This window comes from Carlito syrichta, unplaced genomic scaffold, assembly GCF_000164805.1.
Source record: "Carlito syrichta isolate Samal-C Ts95f unplaced genomic scaffold, Tarsius_syrichta-2.0.1 Scaffold138451, whole genome shotgun sequence".
Classification (NCBI taxonomy): Eukaryota; Metazoa; Chordata; class Mammalia; order Primates; family Tarsiidae; genus Carlito; species Carlito syrichta.
This window is the reverse complement of record NW_007082547.1, coordinates 700755-721814: the sequence shown is the minus strand read 5'-3', so window position 1 is coordinate 721814 and position 21060 is coordinate 700755. Positions and strand designations below refer to the sequence as shown.

General features: G+C 42.9%; 2 protein-coding genes across 2 annotated transcripts in view; one reads left to right on the top strand and one right to left on the bottom strand.

Annotated features, from left to right (window-relative positions):
• Nucleotides 1-12590, top strand: part of SNED1 (sushi, nidogen and EGF like domains 1) — a 52518-nt gene extending 39928 nt beyond the window's left edge. Inside the window, exons 22-26 of the mRNA XM_008049856.2 lie at nucleotides 1871-1987; nucleotides 2563-2650; nucleotides 7739-7822; nucleotides 8712-8749; nucleotides 12276-12590. Of these exons, the coding sequence (XP_008048047.1) occupies nucleotides 1871-1987; nucleotides 2563-2650; nucleotides 7739-7822; nucleotides 8712-8748 (326 nt within the window). The 3' untranslated portion in view covers nucleotide 8749; nucleotides 12276-12590. The remainder of the gene's footprint in view (nucleotides 1-1870; nucleotides 1988-2562; nucleotides 2651-7738; nucleotides 7823-8711; nucleotides 8750-12275) is intronic.
• Nucleotides 12591-16433: 3843 nt separating this feature from the next.
• Nucleotides 16434-21060, bottom strand: part of MTERF4 (mitochondrial transcription termination factor 4) — a 6149-nt gene continuing 1522 nt past the window's right edge. Inside the window, exons 2-4 of the mRNA XM_008049855.2 lie at nucleotides 20419-20920; nucleotides 17669-17853; nucleotides 16434-16947 (exon numbers count right to left, since the gene is read on the bottom strand). Coding sequence (XP_008048046.1) covers nucleotides 16591-16947; nucleotides 17669-17853; nucleotides 20419-20920 — 1044 coding nt within the window. The 3' untranslated portion in view covers nucleotides 16434-16590. The remainder of the gene's footprint in view (nucleotides 16948-17668; nucleotides 17854-20418; nucleotides 20921-21060) is intronic.

Sequence of the window (21060 nt, the reverse complement as noted above, 5' to 3'; positions counted from 1 at the left end):
CCAGGAAAGGAACTCTATAGGACAAATGAACTTGTTTTTTTCAATAAATAAAGAGGGAGATTGAAAAAAAACAAGACACATACAGGGTTGGTGGTTCACGCCTGTAATCCCAGCACTTTGGGATGCCAAGATGAGAGGATCACTGGAGCCCTAGGAGTGCAAGACCAGCCTGGGTAACATAGTGAGACCTCGTCTCTACAAAAAAAAAAAAAAATTAGCTGGCCATGGTGGCACATACCTGTATTCCTAGCTATGTGGGAAGCTGATACAAAAAGACTGCCTGAACCCAGGAGGTCAAGGCTGCAGTGAGCTGCGATCATGCCCCTGCACTCCAGCTGGGGTGACAGAGTGAAACCCCGACTCAAGAAAACAAATAAATAAAGAGATGAGATATATCACAAAGGCAATATGTAGACGCTTATGAGCCCTAATTAGATTAGATCAGTTGTAAATGACATTTTTAAGATGATCAGGGAAATTCGAACATGACCTGGGATTTCTTATGATATTGAGAGACTACAGCTAATCTGTAATAATAGCATTGTGGTTATGTAAAGTATTAGATACCTGCTGACATGTTTATAGGTGAAATACTGTGAACTGCTTTGAAATTCTTCATCAAGAGTAAAAGAGGGTGACAGAAAAAAAAAAAAAGAAACGATTGACAAATTCTGATTGTTGTTGAAACTGAGTGCACAGGGCTCTTAGGACTCTACATCTTGTAGGTTTGAAACTTTTTGCAACAAATGGTTTTTTAAAAGTCACAGCTCATTTTAAGTACATCAGGAAAAACAAAAAGATAAGGAAAGTCCCAGGGGACAAGAGGGGCGAAAGGAGAAAAGGTAAAATAGATCAGTGAGGAAGGAGGGACAGTGGCAGGGACACTGAGGTCTGCCAGGGCCCAATGCACTTAAGGGACAGCATACAGGGAAGACTCTGTGAAGAGTAAGATGAGGAGGGGCATCAGACAGGGAGCGGGTGTTGGATTGGATGGTGTGGGGGAGACTGGGCCTTCCTCAGTATTAGACATGGCGGGGTGGGCACAATTCTTGCTCTTTTGTGTTTTTTTCTTTTGCTTTCTTCTTTTTTTGTATTGTTAGAGCAAGGCTTAGATATTTTTTCTTTTGTGTTTTTTAATGGGTTTTAAGTTAAAAATCAAAATAACAGGTACCTTGCCAACGTTAAAAAAACAAAAAAGGGCAAGAGTGAACCCTAAGGGAGAAGGCAAGCAGGCTTCTCCCTGGTGGCAATGCTGACCAACCACCTCTCGTGGCCAAAGTGAGGCCAGGGAGATGAAGCAAACAGCAGTCCTGAAAACAGGCAGCAGCTCTGCACAGAGGGCTGCCTGGGGCTGGACAGTGGAGAAGAGGCCCTTCTCCACTGGATGACAGGAGGGGCCTCAGGTTCCAACCAGAAGAAACGCTCTGCAAGGGCAAACTCAAGAAAAAGTGGGAGCAGGGAGGGGATGGTAGACCAATGGAGGCTCAGCATTGAAGGCCCAGCTTGATCCTTCCTCTGCCCTTTCTTCTTCTCTCCCTCCTTCCCCTCTCCCTATTTCCCAGCCCTCTTCCTTTTTCCCAGCCCTCTTCCTTTTTCCCTCCCTTCCTTATTTCCTTCCTTCCTTCCAGTAATGAGGTCAAGGCCAAGCACACTGAGACCTGTCTTCTCACCTCTACTCTCTCTAAACACCTGTACGGGGGCCACCCTCTAGAACTCAGAGGCATTTGGGAGCCTACTACAGCATGTCACTGAGGAGTGCTTGGCCACCCTGCATCCTGGGTCAGGTTATCAAGGAAGAGACAGCAACATGTCCATGAAGCGGGCCTGCCCCTGGGGTCCCAGTGACTAACCTCTCAAGATCTGTTTTCAGACGCCCCCAAGAACTGTTCGGAAAACCCCTGTCAGAACGGAGGCACCTGTGTACTGGATGCTGACACCCACAGCTGTGACTGTGGGCCAGGTTTCAAAGGCAGACGCTGCGAGCTCGGTAAGTCAGGGCTTACCACCCCAGTTGAGGCCTGATTTCAAGGCACCTGTTACAAGAGCTTGTGGCTCAGCCTAAGACTGTTGGGCCACAGGTGGGTTTTCCACTTTGACCTCCAAATAAGGTGCCAGGACAGGAGCCCGAGACTTCCGAATGCCCAAGCTGGGAGGCTGGTGGGCAGGAGCCTCAGAGCTGATGTGAGCCCTGGGGGCTGCGCTGCCGCCCAAAGCCCCAGGAGGAAGGGTGCTTCCCGAGCATGAGGGATCTGAGCACAGCCACAGCACAACAAGGCGTGGGTGCAGGGGCTATCTCTGACTCAGAGGCCTGGGTGATGGTGGGAGAAGGAACACAGTCTCCTTAAGAACACCACTTTGGGCCTGAGCACCAAAGAGGGGCAGACGGAAGCTCTCCCCTGCCCATTCTACAATTCTGAGGCCACTCTAGCCTTAAGGAACCCCAAACCCAAACAAGCAGTTGGGGTCCCCCTCAGGCTGGGGTCTCTCATGAGGGGGCAGGAAGAGAATGCCCTCAACATCGAACCTCCTTGTAAGCCACCACCCATCTGCTTTGTGCCACAGCCTGTAAAAAGGTGCCCCGCCCCTGCACTCGGCTGGTCTCGGAGACAAAGTCCTTTCCCGTCTGGGAAGGAGGCATCTGTCACCACGTGTAAGTTGGTTTCTGTCCTCAGCCTTACCACACTGTCAGAGTGTTCTTGACTCTTCAAAGTGCTTTCTCAAAGTCACCCACCTAACCCTGAAGAGGGATGGTGGTCACAGTCACAGAAAGGACTTGCTTTGACCACCAGTTCCCTCCATGTGACGAATTAGGCAACTAAGACAGAAATACTGAATAACTTGCCTAAGTCCATGGCTCAGCTCAGGAGCAGCGGCTAAGAAGGACCCAGGCCCCTAGAATCCCAAGCCCTCAGGTCTTCCTTTCCCACACCCTGGAGCAATATCAGCCCTGCCCCCAATGGATGGCAGGGCCACCTGGACATGACCTTCCTCTCTTCTGTTCTCTTAGAGCCCCTTGGAAAAGCACACAGTATGTGAGAACTTCATTCCCAGTTCTGCCATTAACTCATGATGTGGTCCTGGACAAATCACTCACGCTTCAGGATCCCCATCTGTAAATCAGACTTTGAAGGGAGAGTTGCCTAGCTCATCTCTTAGAACTTTTCTTGGTAACATTCTGTAACTCTGTAGGTCACATTTACAATCAATTTAGTCAACAAATAACTTACTGAGCACTTACGGTGTGCCAGGCACTGTTGTAGATACTCAGCACACATCTCTGAAGAGAACAGACCAAAGTCCTGCCCTTAGGATCCTTACATCCTAGGTGAAAGGATAGACAATAAACAGAAAGCGTTAAGTGTGTTATGTCATGTTTATCAGGTGGTAAGTGCAAAGAAAAAAAGGAAGACGTGACTAGGTGAGACTAGGAGGGCCAGATGAGTAGGAGAGGCTGGCACAGCAACAGACAAAGTGGCCAGAGTAAGCCTCACAGAAAGGGTAACACTGAACAGATATGGAGGAGGTGAGGTTCATTGAGGGAAGAACATTACAGACAGTCAGAGGATCAGTTACCAAAGCCCTGAGTCGGTAGTGTGTCTGGTATGTCTGGGGAACAGCAAAGAGGCCAGCAGGGCTGGAGCTGAGTGAATCAGGTGGAAAGTGGCAGGAGGGTTAAGGGACAGGGAGTCCCTCGGGGCCTTGGAGAGCCTTAGAAGGACTCTGGAGCTTGTCCACCAAGAAATGGGGAGCTACTGAAGAGTTCTGAATAGAGGTGTGACTTTTTTCTTTTTTTTTTTTTGAGAAAGCAGGATTTATTGAGAGGACAGAAAAGCTCCTACAGTGGGAGGGGACCCAAGGGGATTGCCCTGATTACATTTTTAAAGACCACTCTGGATGTTCTGTGGAGACTGAAGGATAGAAAGCTGTATTGGGAGCCTGGACATGAAGCCAGGCATAGCAGGAACACACATGAGATACTGATCTGTATTGGGACTTGAGAAGCTGCCTTCACAGACCATTAAATTTTGATGCTGTGCCATGGCAGTCCATTTCCACAGTATTCACCACCTTAAGCTGTGCTAGTTATACCAATACCAGCTGGTGACTACCAGGCACATGTGTATTAGATGCCCCACCAAGTATCTAACAAGGAGCCCCTTCACTTACCAAAGGGGTTCTATCCTTTCCCTTTTACTCTATCTACATATTTAAGGTGATTTTCTTGTATTTAATATATAGTTGGGTCTTGCTTTATATCCAGTTTGACAGTCTCTGTTATTGGAATGTTTAAACCATTTACATTACATTTAACATAATGGTTGATGTGGTTGGATTTAAATCTACCATATTACTATTTGTTTTCTATTTTTACCATCTTTTTGTTACTTTTTCTCTTTTCCTGACTAATTTTGCATTAATTATTTTTTAGGATTCCATTTTACCTCTATCATTGGCTTATTGGTTATACTTCTTTGGTGTATATTCTAGTGGTGCTCTAGGATTTACCATATATATCTTCAAGTTATCACAATATAAATTTAATTATTATTATATAACTTCAGTATAATGGCAGCCTCTTACAACATCATGCTTCCACTTTCCCCCTCCCATCCTTTGAATTATCGTTGTCAGACTTTTTACTTCCACATATGCTATGAAATGTACAACATTGCTTTTACTCCAACAGACAATTCCCTCTCTCCCCGCCCTTTTTTTTCCTTCAGTAGAAATCTCACTTTATCACCCAGGCTGGGGTGCAGTGGCATGCTTATGGCCACTGCAGCCTCAACCTGTTGGGTTCAGGTGATCCTTCCGCCTCAGCCTTTCAAGTAGCTGGAACTACAGGCATGCACCATCACATCTGGCCAATTTTTTATTTATTGTAGAAATGAAGTCTCGCCATGTTACCTAGGTTAGTCTCAAACCTGTGGATCTCAGGCAATCCTCTCGCCTCCACCTCCCAAAGTGCTGGGATTACAGGTGTGAGTCCAGCTGACAATTCTCCTTTTTTAGGTGTTGAAAGTAAAAAGTCTCTTCTATTTACTTACACATCTGCCATCTCCAGCACTTTTTATTCCTTTATGTAAATCTAGGGTTCCATCTGGTATCATTTCCCTTTGTCATAAGAAGTTACTGTAAAATTTCTTATAGCACAGGTCTGCAGATGACAAATTCACTCTGCTTTTGTCTGAAAAGGTTTTTATTACACCTTCGTTTTTGAAAGATATATTTGCTGAATATAGAATTCTTGGTTGACAGTTGTGGGTTTTTTTCTTTCCACATTTTAAAAGTTGTTATTGCTTTGTGGATGGCTTGCATAAGCTAGTCTCAGACGAGAAGGCTGAATTCTTATCTGTGTTCCACTGCATGTAATGTGTCCTCCTGCCCCTGGTGGCTGCTTTTCTGTTTTTCCTGCTGGTTTTGAACAATTTGTGATGTGCTTTGGTATGGCTGTGTTTTTATTCTCTGGAATTTTGCTAAACTTTTTGTATTTCTGGGATTTTCGTTTTGTCAAATTTGGAAAATTTTTGCCTCTCTCTCTCCCTACCCCCCTCCCCTCCCCTTTCCCCTTCCCCTCTCTTTTTTTCTTTCTTCTTGGAGTCTCACTCTATACCCAGACTGGAGTGCAGTGGCGTGCTCACAGCCACCCCAGTGTCGACCTGCTGGGATCAGGTGATCCTTCCGCCTCAGCCTTCCAAGCAGCTGGAACTACAGGCATGCACTACCACGCCTGGCTACTTTTTGATTTATTGTAGAGATGAGGTCTTGTCAAGTTGCCCAGGCTGCTCTCAAGCCCATGGGCTTAGGCAGTCCTCTCACCTCAGCCTCCCAAAGTGCTGTGATTAGGGTTGAGCCACCGCACCCAGCTGCCATTATTTCTTTTTTTTTTTTTTTTTTTAATGTCCCTCCATTTCTTTCTTCCCCTTCTAGGTCTCCAGTTATGCATGTGTTAGACTGATATTGTCCCACAGGTCACTGCCACTCTTCCCAAAATTTTCAACCTTTTTTCTCTCTGCTCATTTTTGATAGATTCCATTGCTATGCATTCAAGGTCACTGATCTTTTCTTCTGCAGCATCTACCATTAATCCTATTCAGTAAAATTTTCATTTCAGATACTGTTTTATCATTCTAGAAGTTCCATTTAGTTCTTTCTTAGATCTTCCATTTCTTTCTTCATTGTTTATGTTTTCCTTAGATCAGTGAACATATGGAGCAAATTTATAAGAGATATTTTAAGCTCCCTGTCTGTTATTTCTGTCATTGCTCTTATTTGAGTCTTTTTCTATCCAATTATTTTCCTCCAGGTTATGGGTCATTTTTTAATTCATATGATTCTTGAACATCTTACAATTTTCATTGAATGTTAGACATGATAAATTATATGTTACTGAATGCTGAATTTTTTGTTTTCTTTTCAATAACTATTTTCTTTCTGCAAGGCTGTAATTTGAGTATAGTTTGTCCTATGAGGCTTGTTTTAAGATGCTTTTATTCTGAGGTTAACTTTGCCCCACTTCTATGGCATGGCCTTCCTGGTGTTTCTATGGAATGGTCAGCTTTAAATACACTCTCTCTACTCTGGCTATGGGAATTGTTCAATTCCTCAATAGCTCTTCTTTGCCCAGCCACATGGGGTTTCATCTTATGTATGCACAGCTTAATCTTTATTCACAGGCTCAAGGAGACACAGATTTCTGGAGCTTTTCCTCTGTATAGCTCTCTCTTCTCCAGAACTCTGTCCCGCAAATTCTAGCTGCTCTGCCTTCCCAACTTCAATCTCTGATTCCTTAATTCATTGTGACCACTGCTTGGATCCCCGCTCTCTGCAATGCTGTTCACAAACTGCTCTAGGCTGAATTCCAGGTTGATCACAGAGCTCATTTCATCTGTTTTTCTTCTTTCAGGGATCACAGTCTTGTGCTGTCTGTTTTCTAACATCTGAAAATAGTTACTTCCTGTACATGTCCAATTCACTGGTTGTTCACACTGGGAGATTAATTCTGGATCCTATTCCTATTACTTCCTCATTGCTAGAAGTCTTACCACAGGTTTTGAATCCTAAAGGATACACTAGACTTAGCATATAAGTTGAAGTTTTGCCCATTGAACACCTCAGATTTCCATTTTAAACAGCTTTGACATTTGAGAGCTTTAACAGGAATCAAACCACTTTCCCATTCATTACTATCTACAAACTTGTGAGACAGACAGTATGAATAATTTCCATTTGACTCAAAACTGAGGCTTAAAAGTTTAAGAGACTGCCTTGAAATAGCCTGGTTAATAAATCAAAGAGGCAGAGCTTGAAATCATTTCCACAATGCCCACATCTAAAGTCTGCATTCCCAAGACTTCTAAAACTTCTGTATAAAATACCAATAAAACAGATAAAAGTGAGGTCATACCTTCCCAAGTGGCCTTCCTCTAGCAAAGACATGTCTTTGAAATTTCACATTTAATCTTTTAATATCCTATGACTTTGTCAGTGTTCATCAAAATGCACACTAAAATGAGTATATTTTTTGTATATTACTATATACTCCAGTAATTTTTTAAAAATCACATGATCTTTATGTTAGACATCTTAATGTATCAATAGGAGGTAACGTCTTATTAAGAAAATAGAGACTTTTCCCTCAAACACTTTTATGTTTACCTGTGGGTTCACATAGTTAAGCAGTTGGGCAACATTCTGCCTCATTGTCTGGTTTTACAAAGCTTTCTTGTGACAACAGGTATAAAAGAGTCTACAAAGTTCACCAAGACATCTGCTTCAAAGAGAGCTGTGAAAGCACAAGCCTCAAGAAAACCCCAAACAGGTGCCATCTGGGGGAGAAGGCCCATGCTGTGTCCTGCATGTAGTTCGCAGGGTAATGGGGCAAGGGTGGCCCTGGGGACTGAGTGCTATGAGATGCCACAGGTCTGCAGGCTGAGCCAGGCTTTCTGTTTGCCCAGATACACTGCCCCTGTGGCAGCCATGTTCTGCTAAGAAACTGTGTGTCCATATATGTGCATGTGAGCACACATAGATGGGTATAGCTGGGCATGCTGGGTGCTGGGTGGTCACTCTAGTTTTGCTTGTTCACACAGAACATGGTGCTACAGCTGGGAAGCACAGAGTGTTACTGACGGACCCAAGTATTTAACAGCAAATATAGTAAATCTCTACTTACCTTTAATTTGTTCACACCCAGGTTATATCCCCAAAGGGTTCAAGGCAGTCATGAGAATTATTCCTATTTGGAGTTTACTGAAAATGGTGCCTGAGATCATTATATGCCTTCAAAATAAGAGAGTCCAAACCTCAGTCATAGTCTTTACAGACCAATGAATAAGCCATATATATCTGCAAGGCCACAGCTTTCTCCTTTTCACCTCTCTCTTTCTCCTTTCTCTCTCTCTCTCTCTCTCACACACACACACACACACACACACACACACACACACACACACACACACACTCTGTCTCTCTCTCCAACTAGGATACTATCCTTTTTGTTCCACTACTACTGCCTCAAGAAGCCAGGTGGGTGCACACACACTAAAATGCTAATCTTCCATCAGTGTCTGTACTAATGGTGTCCCCCATGCTGGGATGTATGTGAGCTAAAGACAGGATCTCAGAAGGCATCCTGGACTAAAGTAGCTGTAGGATTCAAAGTACACAAGTCTCTTTTTCATTAAGCCACTTTTCTCTAATTATTTCAGGAAACAAAGTAAGAGTCAAACACTGGAGAAATCTTAAGGTACGTCCCTTCCACTCCCCGACTACCAATCACAGAGCTGCTGGGAAGCAGGAAAGGCAACCACCCAGCCCTGAGCTCTCAGAGCACTGCTGCCTCCTCATTAGGCGCTGCTAAAGAAAGTTCAGTCATGTGCTGCTGTGTTACAAATTCCTAGGCCAGAAATGTTTCACAGTTCCCCAAGGGGGATAGTCATAAACCTGGTCTAGCACTGACAAATACATCTTCATTGTAGAAATGAAGTTCCCTGGGGGCGGGGGCAAATCCTAATCTCAAGGGAAATGCAGCCAAGAAACCCCTGATCAGCTGCAGTGAGAGAAAGGGGAAGGAAGGTGAGCACTAAAAGAGGCTGGAAGACCAACTGGCATCTGGAGGGAGGTGGGGCCACAGGCAGTGGGAGAGCTTGGGATGCTGAGGAATTCTGGGGATGCCAGAAGGGATCCAAGAGAATCCCTCCCAGACTCAATGGAGCAGGGACCTTGATCACATGACATTTAGAAACTCCTAAAGGCTTTCTCTTACTAGGAGATTCACAATGGACACTAGACTCCTAAGCATTCATAAATCCTGAAATGAAAGAAACTTTATAATTCTATTTCTGTTTAATCCAGCATTTCCCAAACTCTTTTGGCAACTGAACCCCCAACCCTACTCCCACTTTCTCACACATAAACTGCTAAATCTCAAATAACACCGGTATTCTTCACAGTAGTTTAGAAAATATTGGGTCATAAAATAGAAATGCATCTATAGCCTGTAGTCAGTTTCACACCAAATGAAATTTCCTATCAACATGCAACTAACAATGAAAGATGAATTTCTGGCTGGCTTAGTTCTGTGTACTATTCCTGCTCCTCAAAGGAGCCTGAATGGTCTATCTTCCTGGTATTGCAGGAGATGACAGTGAGGCACCCTCAGGTAACAAGCTACTCAAAAACAGGTCTATATGTTCTTATATGACTAAGAAAACAAAGGAGAAATGTCATACATAGACCTTTAAAACCAAAGGATCACATGCCTGTAGTTACAGCTACTTGGAAGGCTGACGCGGAAGGATTACCTGAGCCGCGCAGGTCGAAGCTGCGGTGGCCGTGAGCATGCCACTGCACTCAAACCTGGGCGACAGAGTGAGACTCCAACTCAAAAACAAAACAAAACAAAAAGGATCTTTTCAGATCTAAGCTCACACTAAAGGAACAATGTCCACACCAACCAGGGAAGGAAAGGCCAAGGCTAGAGCTCCATGGTGTCAGGAACTTGAGCTCTCAGAGTTGGCCATATGAGAGCGTGTGCATCTGCTCTGTTTCAAATGTGAGAAACCTCTCCATAAAAGAGAGCAACTGAAAGTATTCAGTTTCTGTTGATTCAAAGGCATCACTTTCCCCTCCCATCTCACCCTCCAAAGACACACACACAAAATGCACACTCCAAGGTTTGCAAGCAATTTACTACAGTCATGCATTGCTTAAAATGGGGACAAGTTTGGAGAAATGTGTCATTAGGTGATTTCATCGTTGTGCAAATATCATAGATTGTACTGACGATACAAACCTAGATAGTATAGTCCACTACACACCTAGGCTATATGGTATGGTCAATTGCTCCTAAGCTATAAACCTATATAGCATGTTACTGTGCTGAGTACTGTTAGCAATTATAACACAATGGTAAGTACTTGTGTATCCAAACATATCTAAACACAGAAAAGGTACAGTCAAAATATGGTATAAAAGGTTTTTTAAATGGTATGCTTGTCTAGGGCACTTACTAAGAATGGAGCTTGCAGAACTGGAAGTTGCTCAGGGTGAGTCAGCGAGTGGTGAGTGAATGTGAAGGCCTAGGACATCACTGTATACCACATAAACACTGGATAGCTAGACTATACTAAATCTATCTTTAAAATTAATCTTTTAAAAAATTATTTCTGCAATAATTAATCTTAGCTTGCTGTAACTTTTTAAGTTTATAAACTTTTTAATTTTGTAAAACTTTTTGGTTGGGCACAGTGGCTCACAACAGTAATCACAGCACTTTGGGAGGCAGAGGTGAGAGAATTGCCTGAGCCCAGGGGTTCAAGACCAGCCTGGGCAACTTGGCAAGACCGCGATAAATCAAAAAATTAGCTGTGTGTGATGGCACACACTTGTAGCTCCAGCTACTCGGAAGGTTGAGGTGGAAGGATCACCTGCTCCCAGCAGGTCGAGGCTACGGTGAGCTGTGATCGTGCCACTGCACTCCAGCTTGGTTGACAGAGAGACTTTGACTCAAAAAACAAGAAAACAAAAAACAACTTTTGACTCTTTTGTAATAGCACTTATCTTAAGATACAAACACATTCTACAGCTGTACAAAAATATGTCCTTGCCCTATATCCTTATTCTATATACGTTGTGCTATTTAAATTTTTTTTTGTTTACTTTTTAAACTTTTTTGTTAAAAACTCAGACGCAAGCACACACATTAGCCTAGGCATACACAGAGTCAGGTTATCAATATCACTGTCTTCCACTCCACATCTTGTCCCACTAGAAGGTTTTCAAGTGAAATAACACACATGGAGCAGTTATCTCTCATGATAACAATGCCTTCTTCTGTAATACCTGAAGGACCAGCCTGAGGCTGTTTTATAGTTAACTGTTTTTTATAAGTATGAGGAGTACACTCTAAAATGACAATAAAAAGTACAACATAATAAATATGTAAACCTGTAACATAGTTGTATATTATCATTATCGAGTATTATATACTTATATAATTGTATTTTATACTTTTATATGACTGGCAGTGTAGTAAGTCTGTTTGCACCAGCATTACCACAATCATATGAGTAATTCTGTTACAGCAGCTACAGTGTCACAAGGCAATAGGAATTTTTCATGTCCATCGTGGACTACTATCATATATGTGGTCCATTGTTGACCAAAACATTGCTATGCAGTACATGACGATACTAGGATTAAGAATTCATAAACATAATTTGAGTTTGAAATAATTATGCAGCAGTCAGTCACCTGAACTATTAACATATCTTTTAAAAACTTGCTCAGCAAATCCACTTCTATAAAAAAATCATCAAATATCGGCTTATAGAACATCTATTCTTGAAACAATAGAGAAAACACAAAACAGGAAACAGAAACATACCCACCCAGACACTCACCCAAGAACAACATGAGAATTTGTTTCCATCCAGAGCAATTAGACACAGCCCATGTCCTCAGAGAAAAGATCCAGGGTCATCATGAATGGAGGAGGGCAGGGAAGAGGAGCAGTCTGTGGATTTCACATTTAAAAGTTGCAATGCTAAGCCCAAATGTTCTTAAAGATGGGGGAGGTAGTTAGCCTTCCTCAACAAGCCTGCCATCCCCACATCCATTGCCATGTTAGAATCCTGATGTTGTAAGAACGTCAGGTCCTCTTGGGGAAGAGACCCCTGAGGACCACTAAGAGAAACAGGAAGCAGCTGGTTTAAAGAGGAGTGAGTATGACTATCATTCTCCTTATGCCTTGCTTTGTTTTTTCTTCAAAGGATTTAGGACATTCTTGTTACACTTCACCAACCTCAAGAGTTTCTAAAACCCAGGAAGATGAGATCTAAAAATTGGATTGAAAAGGACACCCTGAGAGACAAGGTCCTGGCTGGAGTCCCCTCTGTGACCTCTCTCCTTGGGCCTCTGGAAGACAGTCGGCCAGGCCTGTGCATGCACCAGCCCACCCTGGGAGATTCTTCTGGGACCAGTCACCATGAGTCCTGTGATGCATTAAGCAGCCTGTAATCTAACTCAGGTTGTGGCTTCTAAAGGCACGATCTGTGCTTCTGTGGATGAAAGATGACAGCCCACCATTACCCGAGGTCAGCAAGGCTGTCAGTCAGTCACACTTCTGCAGTATTCAGAAACCCATTCTCAGATTCCAATGCCTGAGAAAAAACTCCCCCTTTGAAACCTAACAAATTGAGAAGGAACTGCTACAGACAGACTGCTTCCAAAACGGAGTCAGGGAGCAGAGATGAAGTGATACTGAAAGAAAAGCCAACTTCCAGGCACTGCCTCGCTCTGCTCTGCTCCTCTAGACTATGCTGTTCGCTCTGCAGGCTAACATCCATCACATGGACTAGTACACTTTGAAAGAGGAAATGTTAATTAATGTGGAGTTTAGACACTTTTAGTCTACAGCAGGGGTGGTAGACCTTCTCTGTAAAGAGTCAGACAGTATTTTTGGCTTTGCAGAACTGAGATCCTTGTGGCAACTACTCAGCTTTGCTGTATAGTGCAGGTATATAATCAAGTGAGTAAGGTTATGTTCCAATAAAAATGTATTTACAAAAACAGGTGGGCCATAGTTGGCAAACCCCTGGTCTGAGACCACCTGGGCTTCGGCCTCATGCAGAGGAAGCTATCTCCTGGATGACAAGTAACCAGAGACCCTTGAATATTCTTGGAAAAAAAGCCATCCACACCCCTACTTGGAAGGCCAAGGCACACAGTCATGAAGCAACAAGGGCCACTTACAAGTCTCAATGCAATGGCAACGGACCCTTGGGGTGGACCAGATAATGTTTAAGGTTCTTCTTAGTCTGACACAAGGAATACTGTTTTAGGGTATCAGGTAGTAAACACAATGTTAGACATCCCCATCTTCATAAGCAAAATACTGTATCACCTTACAACATCTACTTTCTAGCACACTCCTAAGCAGTTCCATCTTCTCCCTGCAAATGTTACAACCAAAGAAGCCAATCCCACCTCCTCCTGTTGTCTTACAATAGCTGACCTAACTGGAAAACAAGCGCCCTGCTGTGCCTCCCTCTGACTTTGCCCAGAGTGAACATTCCAACCACAAAGAGGGCTTCCTTCCTTTCATCTTTTATAAAAATGTTTTTTGAAGAGTTAGAGTATTTTTAGGCTTTTAATTTTTATTAAAATGTTGTGTGCATATGTCTGTGTATTATGCAATTTGTCATTTTCAGAAAGGAGGATCAGTCATTTCAAGAAGTCTCAACTGTACTCCAGAAACACTCCCCAGTCTCCAGAGAGCCCTCTGAGAGCAGAAGGTGGAGCTCAGTGAAGGGTCTTGAACACTGGGTGACCTGAGAGAAAACCACGTACACAGACACATACTGCTGACTTCCCGCAGCACTGGGACCCATTACTGTTCACCCATGTAAGCTACAGCATACTAGCAGATGGTGAATCAAGTGATATCACTGGAAAAGTAGGTGAAACTTTCTACTATGAAACCTTCTACTTCCTACTAGGACTTCAAGCCCCTCAGCCATGTGGCAAATGCTAACGTGTTCCAGGTGTTAGCTTAGAATCCTTTGTGTCAACAAGGAATGGTCTACTGAAGCCTAAGCTTGGTGTTGTGCTGTCATACAATTAACCCATTTTGATGTTTTACAGATTAAATATCTAGTAAAAAACTTCCTAGTGCTAAGGATTACAGTGTATTCTTGAAACACTCCAAAGGAACCACCACAGCTGTTCTCACATGGCCCCTTTGAAAAACTCTAATGTCTTCCTTGAAAATACTCCCAAGTTCACCCAGGGAAATTGGTAATAATGGAATCAGAAAATTGTCAGAGGCTTAAAGATTTATTTCTGTGTCAAAATGAAAGCAGTAATCATGAGTTGTTGAGTTACTCATTTGTTAACCAAAATGTAGAGGGACTGACCATCTAATCAAGCACAGATTTAGGATTCTACTTAGTCCTCTGACTGGGCACAAGATCAACATCTTAGGATCCAGGGAAGGTGGCAGTCATGATGCCAGAAAATAGAAGAGTAAATTAACACTGGCACAGAGTGAAATGGCCAAGACAGTAAAAACAAATTCTCCCTTTCCCCCATTGCATGTGGGCTGCCAGGTGCAAAGGAGGAATTCTTTGCTTCATCTGCTGCTCTCCCCTAGAGAGCCCAGTAGGCAAGGGCCCCACCAGGATATCAGCTCACCTGCACCTTCCCTTGGCGGGAACTCCTCCTACTGGCAAACCACTGCTACCAGTGTCTGAAGTGGAAGGAGTCACTGGGCTATTGCTTTTCTTTTGCAAAAAAAAAAAGTCTTTTTCTTTGTAGTCACACTCTATTGTGAGCCTGCTAGAGAAAGCAAAGTCATCTACACTTCAGTGCCGAATCCCCACAATAAAATATAACTTAGATCTACCAAGGGAATTCTAATGAAGAGGAAAAGAAGCCCTACTGAAAAATCAGATATTTATTTTTCATACAATTATTGTAAGTCATTTACAATCTGAACTTGTCAAGAATAGACAGTCACATTATTTTACTGGGCCAGGTCTGAGGTCAGTTTCTCAACGCTAACATTCTGGGCTGGTTAATTTTCTCTTGTGTGAGCCAATCCTGTGCACTGTAGGTTGTTTTACAGCTTCCCTCACCTCTACTCACTAGATCCTAGAATGCTACCAAGGAGATCTGAATTTTGGTCCCATCTCCAAAAATGCTTTCTGCATCAATCCTATGTTAGCTCCCCCTGAGAAAGGGCTACCTAGAACATTCTAGGATGCACCAATCCACTAGAACCCTCTTAGAATTCATGCCATCCGAGCCTCTACCTCAGAGATCAACCCAGCTTACAGCAAATTCCTATATCTTATTCCCAACACTTCAAATCACTCCTCATACTCACTGGGTTTCCTAAGGTGGCATCCACCACCTTGGGCATCATGGAGAGCTCCCTGTGACCCTGGCTCTAGTTCAGCCTCTCCATGACCCTGTGCTCTGATTCTCAAAGCCCATCTGTAACCAGAGCAGGAGAGACAACCCTACAGGATCGCTCCCCAGCCCACTCCAGGCCAGCACACTCTGATACTACAGACCACAGGGCAAGAGACATTAGGCCTAGAAGTGAGCACTGGTCAGGAGCTGACAGAAAAGCCAACTCCCCCAAACAGGAAGGGCCTGTTCTTCACAAAGAGTGAAAACTGCCCCAATGTTTTGCTGGCCTTAAGAAGCTGTGCAAAATTAAACCATACATCACTGATGAACTTCCTTTTACTCTGCTATACACCAAATCCAATTATGAAACAACAAGATACTTCTGGATTAAAAACACAAGTATTTTTGTGGAAAACCTGCTACTTGTTTTTATAAAATAAAGTGCCATGATGTACTAAAACCTCACAGTCTTCTAATAATTTTATTTTTATCACTAGAAGGAAATATAAAGTTGTTTCTGAACAAGAAGGAACTTCATCCTGCACATTGTCATGAAGTTATCACCAACATATTTAAAAAAAAACAAAACAAATTTTCATGTATTGAATCTCCTTGATTTTAATAGTTCAAAGTATTTTATTTAGGACAGAACAGGGTCTTTCCCAAAGATACCCAACACGGATCAAATTAATGCATTTCCTATTTGGTTTGATCTGCCTGCTTCTCAGATGATTTATAATAATACTTTTAAAATCAAAAGACCAGTTTTAGAATTTAAAAAAAATAGGCCAGGCTCAAGTCTGTAATCTCAGCACTTTGGGAGGCTGAGGTGAAGGGATTGCCTGAGCCTGTGGGATCGAGAACAGCCTGGGCAACTTGGTGAGACCTCATCTCTACAACAAATAAAAAAATTAGCTGGGTGTGTTAGTGCACACCTGTAGTTCCAGTTACTTGGAAGGCTGAGGCGGAAGGATCACCTGAGCCCAGCAGGTCAACATTGGGGTGGCCATGAGCCTGCCACTGCACTCCAGCCTAGGCAACGGAGTGAGACTCCACCTCAAAAAAAAGAATAAAAAATAACTTGAGAAAATTCACATGAAGGTCACCAAAGTTTTAAGAGAATGAAAATGTTCCTTGATATCTCTGGGCCCTTTCATGCCAGTCCTTCCATCACAGCTGCTCTTCCTCCTCAGCCTCCTCCTGGTCCTCATCCAGATCTGTCCTTTCATCATCAGACATGCCACTCTCAGACTCTTCTTCCTCTTCCCGAGCCAAGAGCTTCTTAAAAACCTCAAACTCCTCAACAGAAGAACAGGCTGTCCTGGCCAAGAACTCAGCTTCTGAAATTCTGAGGATGTCCTTGAGTAATGGGTTAGGGATCTGTGTCTGCCCCTTCTTATCAGGGGTTTGGTACCGTCCTAGGCGCTCCAGGTAAATGTGTCTCTGCTTAATCTTGGTTAATGAGTACTTCAAGAACTCACTCCTTACCATGTCTGGATGCTTAATTCCCATCCTAAAATATGCATACTGAAAGACACAAACATGTTTAGAAATCCCAGGTACAGAATCTTGCAACTTATCATTCCTCAATCCATAATAAACTTAATTGTCCAAAATCATTCAAAAGGAATTGCCCTAATCAACAATGGCAGAATAACCACCCTATGATACTAACATTTGTAGGATAGTTATCAATTTTCAAAGCATTTTCAAATTCATATTGAGAAAACTGTAGCAGGAAATAAAGGGGCTGGAGGGAGAAATTATATGTTTCTTTAGACAGAGGGAAGAAAAACTATGAGTACAGAAATAATAGGCAAAAAATTCAGAAAACATCTAGAAATTTGACCTAGGTTGTCATAATTGTTACTAAAAAATTAGAACCACTCTCACAATTACATTTTCAAAATCAATATACAAAATAGATTTTAAAGATAGGAAGACTTTAGTTATTTTAAAATTAGCTATTTCAAATAGTGTAACCTAATGGAACTCTAAGAATAGGACTGGGTTATTCATTATTAATAACAGAAAAATTGCAGAATAGATTTGATCTATAGTGAAGAAGTAAAAGAACCAAAACCGAATTCTCTTTGGCTGGTGTGTGCAAAGAAATTCTAAAACCTAAGCCTTTCACCTCATCCACTCAAATGTGAGATATCTGAGGCTTCTTATGTCTATAATTAACCCTTACCACATTTGAAAAACTTGCCATTACTACCCTAATCACTCTATTAGTCATTCTCACCTGGAATTTGTATTCCAATTCATCTGGATTCTCATGAAGAACAGAGGGGCATCTGTGCAAAATCTCCGTGACTTGCTGTACCGTGAAAAGGCACTTCTCCTTGAGGACCCTGACAATGTCCTCAATGTTCTGTTGATGCATAGTGAAAATTTCAGGGCAGCACTGAAACACCCTCTTCAGTTTCCCTGCAGAACATTCAAAAAAGACAAGCACATAATCTCAGGATACTTCAGAAATCCCAGGGGCTAGCAGCACTCTATTTAAGCCAAGCCTACAGTTAGAAAACAAACAAGGATCCTCTCCTTCCATAGAGCAAGTGTCAATTTCATTGCCATGGAAGTGATACATCTCCCCCACTGACTCCCCAACACTTTTCAGACTCACAAGCCTTCGCTCCCTATTCCTGCTTTTTTTCTGGCTTCCCATCTAGAAGGTACCAACATTGTATTCTAGGTCTCCTCTTGCCCTCAACTAGAAAATAATTTCCCAAGCATTTACTGGGAAGATCAGACAGTAATATGGGAGAGTAGCTTCCCCCATGTTGGGGCTTTGGGTTGATGTTTCCCTCTGTAAGTTATTGAAATATTCACAGCCAACATTCTCAAGACCTGACAGTCTGAACTCAATGAAAAGGAATTCCGTAATAATAATGGTAATAACGGCCAGGCACAGTGGCTAAAGCCTGTAATCCCAGCACTTTGGGAAGCTAAAGCAAGAGGATTGCCTGAGTCCAGGGGTTCGAGACCAGCCTGGGCAACTTGGTGAGACATCGTCTCTACAATAAATCAAAAAATTAGCTGAGAATGGTGGCATGTGCCTGTAGTTCCAGCTACTTGGAAGGCTTAGGTGGAAGGATCGCCTGAGCCCAGCAGGTCAAGGCTGCGGTGGCTGTGAGCATACCACTGCACTCCAGCCTGGTCGACAGAGTGAAACTCCGACTCAAAAGTAATAATAGTAATAATAATAATAATAGTGGTAATATTGTAGAGACGAGGTCTTGCCAAATTGCCCATGCTGGTCTCGAACCAGTGCCTGCTTTTTGTTTTGTTTTGTTTTTTAGTTGGAGGCTTACTTCGTTGTCTAGGCTGGAGTGCAGTAGCATGCTCACGGCCACCCCAGTGTCAATCTGCTGGACTCAGGTGATCCTTCTGCCTCACCCTTCCAAGTAGCCAGAACTACAGGTGCACACTACCACGCCCAGCTAATTTTTTGATTTATTGTAGAGATGAGGTCTCACCAAGTTGCCCTGGCTGTTTTCGAACCCATGGGCTCATGCAATCCTCTCACCTCAGCCTCCCAAAATGCTGGGATTACAGGCTTGAGCCACTGTGCCCAGCCAAGAGGCCCTATTAATAACTCTTTTAACAGGTATAAACTGAAATGATTCCAGGCACACTGAGGTATGTGGTCCTCCTAGGAATAGCTGAACAAAATTTAGTAATTAGAAACTTAAAACTGCTTGAACTGTTGATTAAAATTACCCTAACATCCAAATTACTCATTGTCTTAATGTGTGAGAAGTCATTTCAGAAATTTAGGCTTTATCTTCATCTCTGAAGTCTGTGCTAAGTTTGCTGATTAATAATCATGACACATAACATATTAAGTTTAGCCTTTTAGATTGCACTGTAAGCAGTAATCTGTTAGGAGAAATATACAAGACTATTTTTTGCTTATCTTCTAGAGGAGGCTTATGGACATCCTGTGAAATAGTGGGTCCTAAGCCTTTCCTCCGACCACAAAAAATAAAGTTACTAGGAAGAGTCAATAATGAAAATGAATAACGGTGGAACTCCTCAGGGTAGGAGTTCTTGGAAACCATCATGGCCTCCCAACACTCTCCTCTAGAAGGCCCCTATAGAAAGCTAAGGGGCTGGGAACAGTGGCTTATGCCTGTAATCCCAGCACCTTGAGAGGCAGAAGCAAGAGGACTACCTGAGCCCACAGGGTTCGAGACTAGTGTGGACAATTTGGCGAGACCTCGTCTCTATAATAAATCAAAAAAATTAGCTGGGCGTGGTGGCACATGCCTGTGGTTCCACCTACTTGGAAGGCTGAGGTGAAAGGATCACCTGAGCCCAGCAGGTCGAGGCTGCAGTGGCCATGACTGTGCCACTGCACTCCAGCCTGGATGACAGAGCGAGACCCTGGCTCAAAAAAAAAAAAAAAGAAAGAAAGAAAGCAAAGAATTTCACATTTCAAGGATCCTTGCAGTATGAACATAGTTGAGGGGTAGGAGGTCACTCCACCAGTTTCTCAGGAACCTGGCAAGATCTCAGGTTCCACAGTAAATCAAAACACTTAGCTAGAATCTAAATCTTTACAAGGGATGATATTGTTGGTTTTAACATCATACAGAGAAAAAGTACTAAGACAACATCAAGGTGATTTAAACATCAAAGGTTACATATATGCATATTTACTAACATCACATATCAACATCAATCTACTGAGCACACATACCATGTGCCCACTGTTCTAGGTACCAGAGACCTAGAGACCCTCCCTGTGAACAAACCAGACAAGAATCTCAGTCCTGGCACACAATTCTCTCTTCCAGTCTTAACTCTTCTCACTTCCCGCCCACAATATATTCTACAAATTCTTCTTCCTCACCTCCAAGTCAAATCACACATTCCTCTCTCGGAACACTAACTTTTCTTCAGAAACTTTCCCTAATCCACCTCACCTTAGGCTTTCCCCCAACTCTAGCTCCTTTCACACTACATAAAATCTGCATCTTCTTGTACCTTCTTCAAGCCCAAGCTTTCGCAGATAACGGGAGCGCTTCTTCATTTGCATTACAGACATTTTCAATAACTGGGGATTTTTCTTCAAGGCCACATACACAGGCTCTGGATTCAGACCCAAGAGTATAAATTCTGAAATGATGTCCACCATCTGTTGAAGGTTAGCACCTGGTTGTACACTGAGCAATTCATTAATATGAGCATCACTGAAACCCATATCCAGGAGGGAACTGATGATATTTTCTAGCTCCAAGGCCTCTTGATCCATAGGAGTGGATCTCTGCTTCTCACGGAGGCACTGAACAAGATTCATCCTGCACTCTGGTTCCTGCACATATTTATTGGATCCAACATAGGATAACTCCTCAAGGCTCCCTCTATTGGAAGCTGTAGTCAGTTTACGCAACAAAGAAGCAGTCATCCTTTTCTGTTCTCCAAGAGAAGTAGTTTGCCTGGCCATACAGGCCCAGGTGAGGGAGATCAGTCGGTGCCAGTCAAGGACCTATAAGACATAGGACCCAAAGACAATCAATCCCTAGTGTAATGGACTTCACAAACTTCTGAGATAGGGTTCCACACAAACATAACAGTTTTTTTTTTTTTTTTTTTAGTTGGAGTCTCACTCTGTCGCCCAGACTAGAG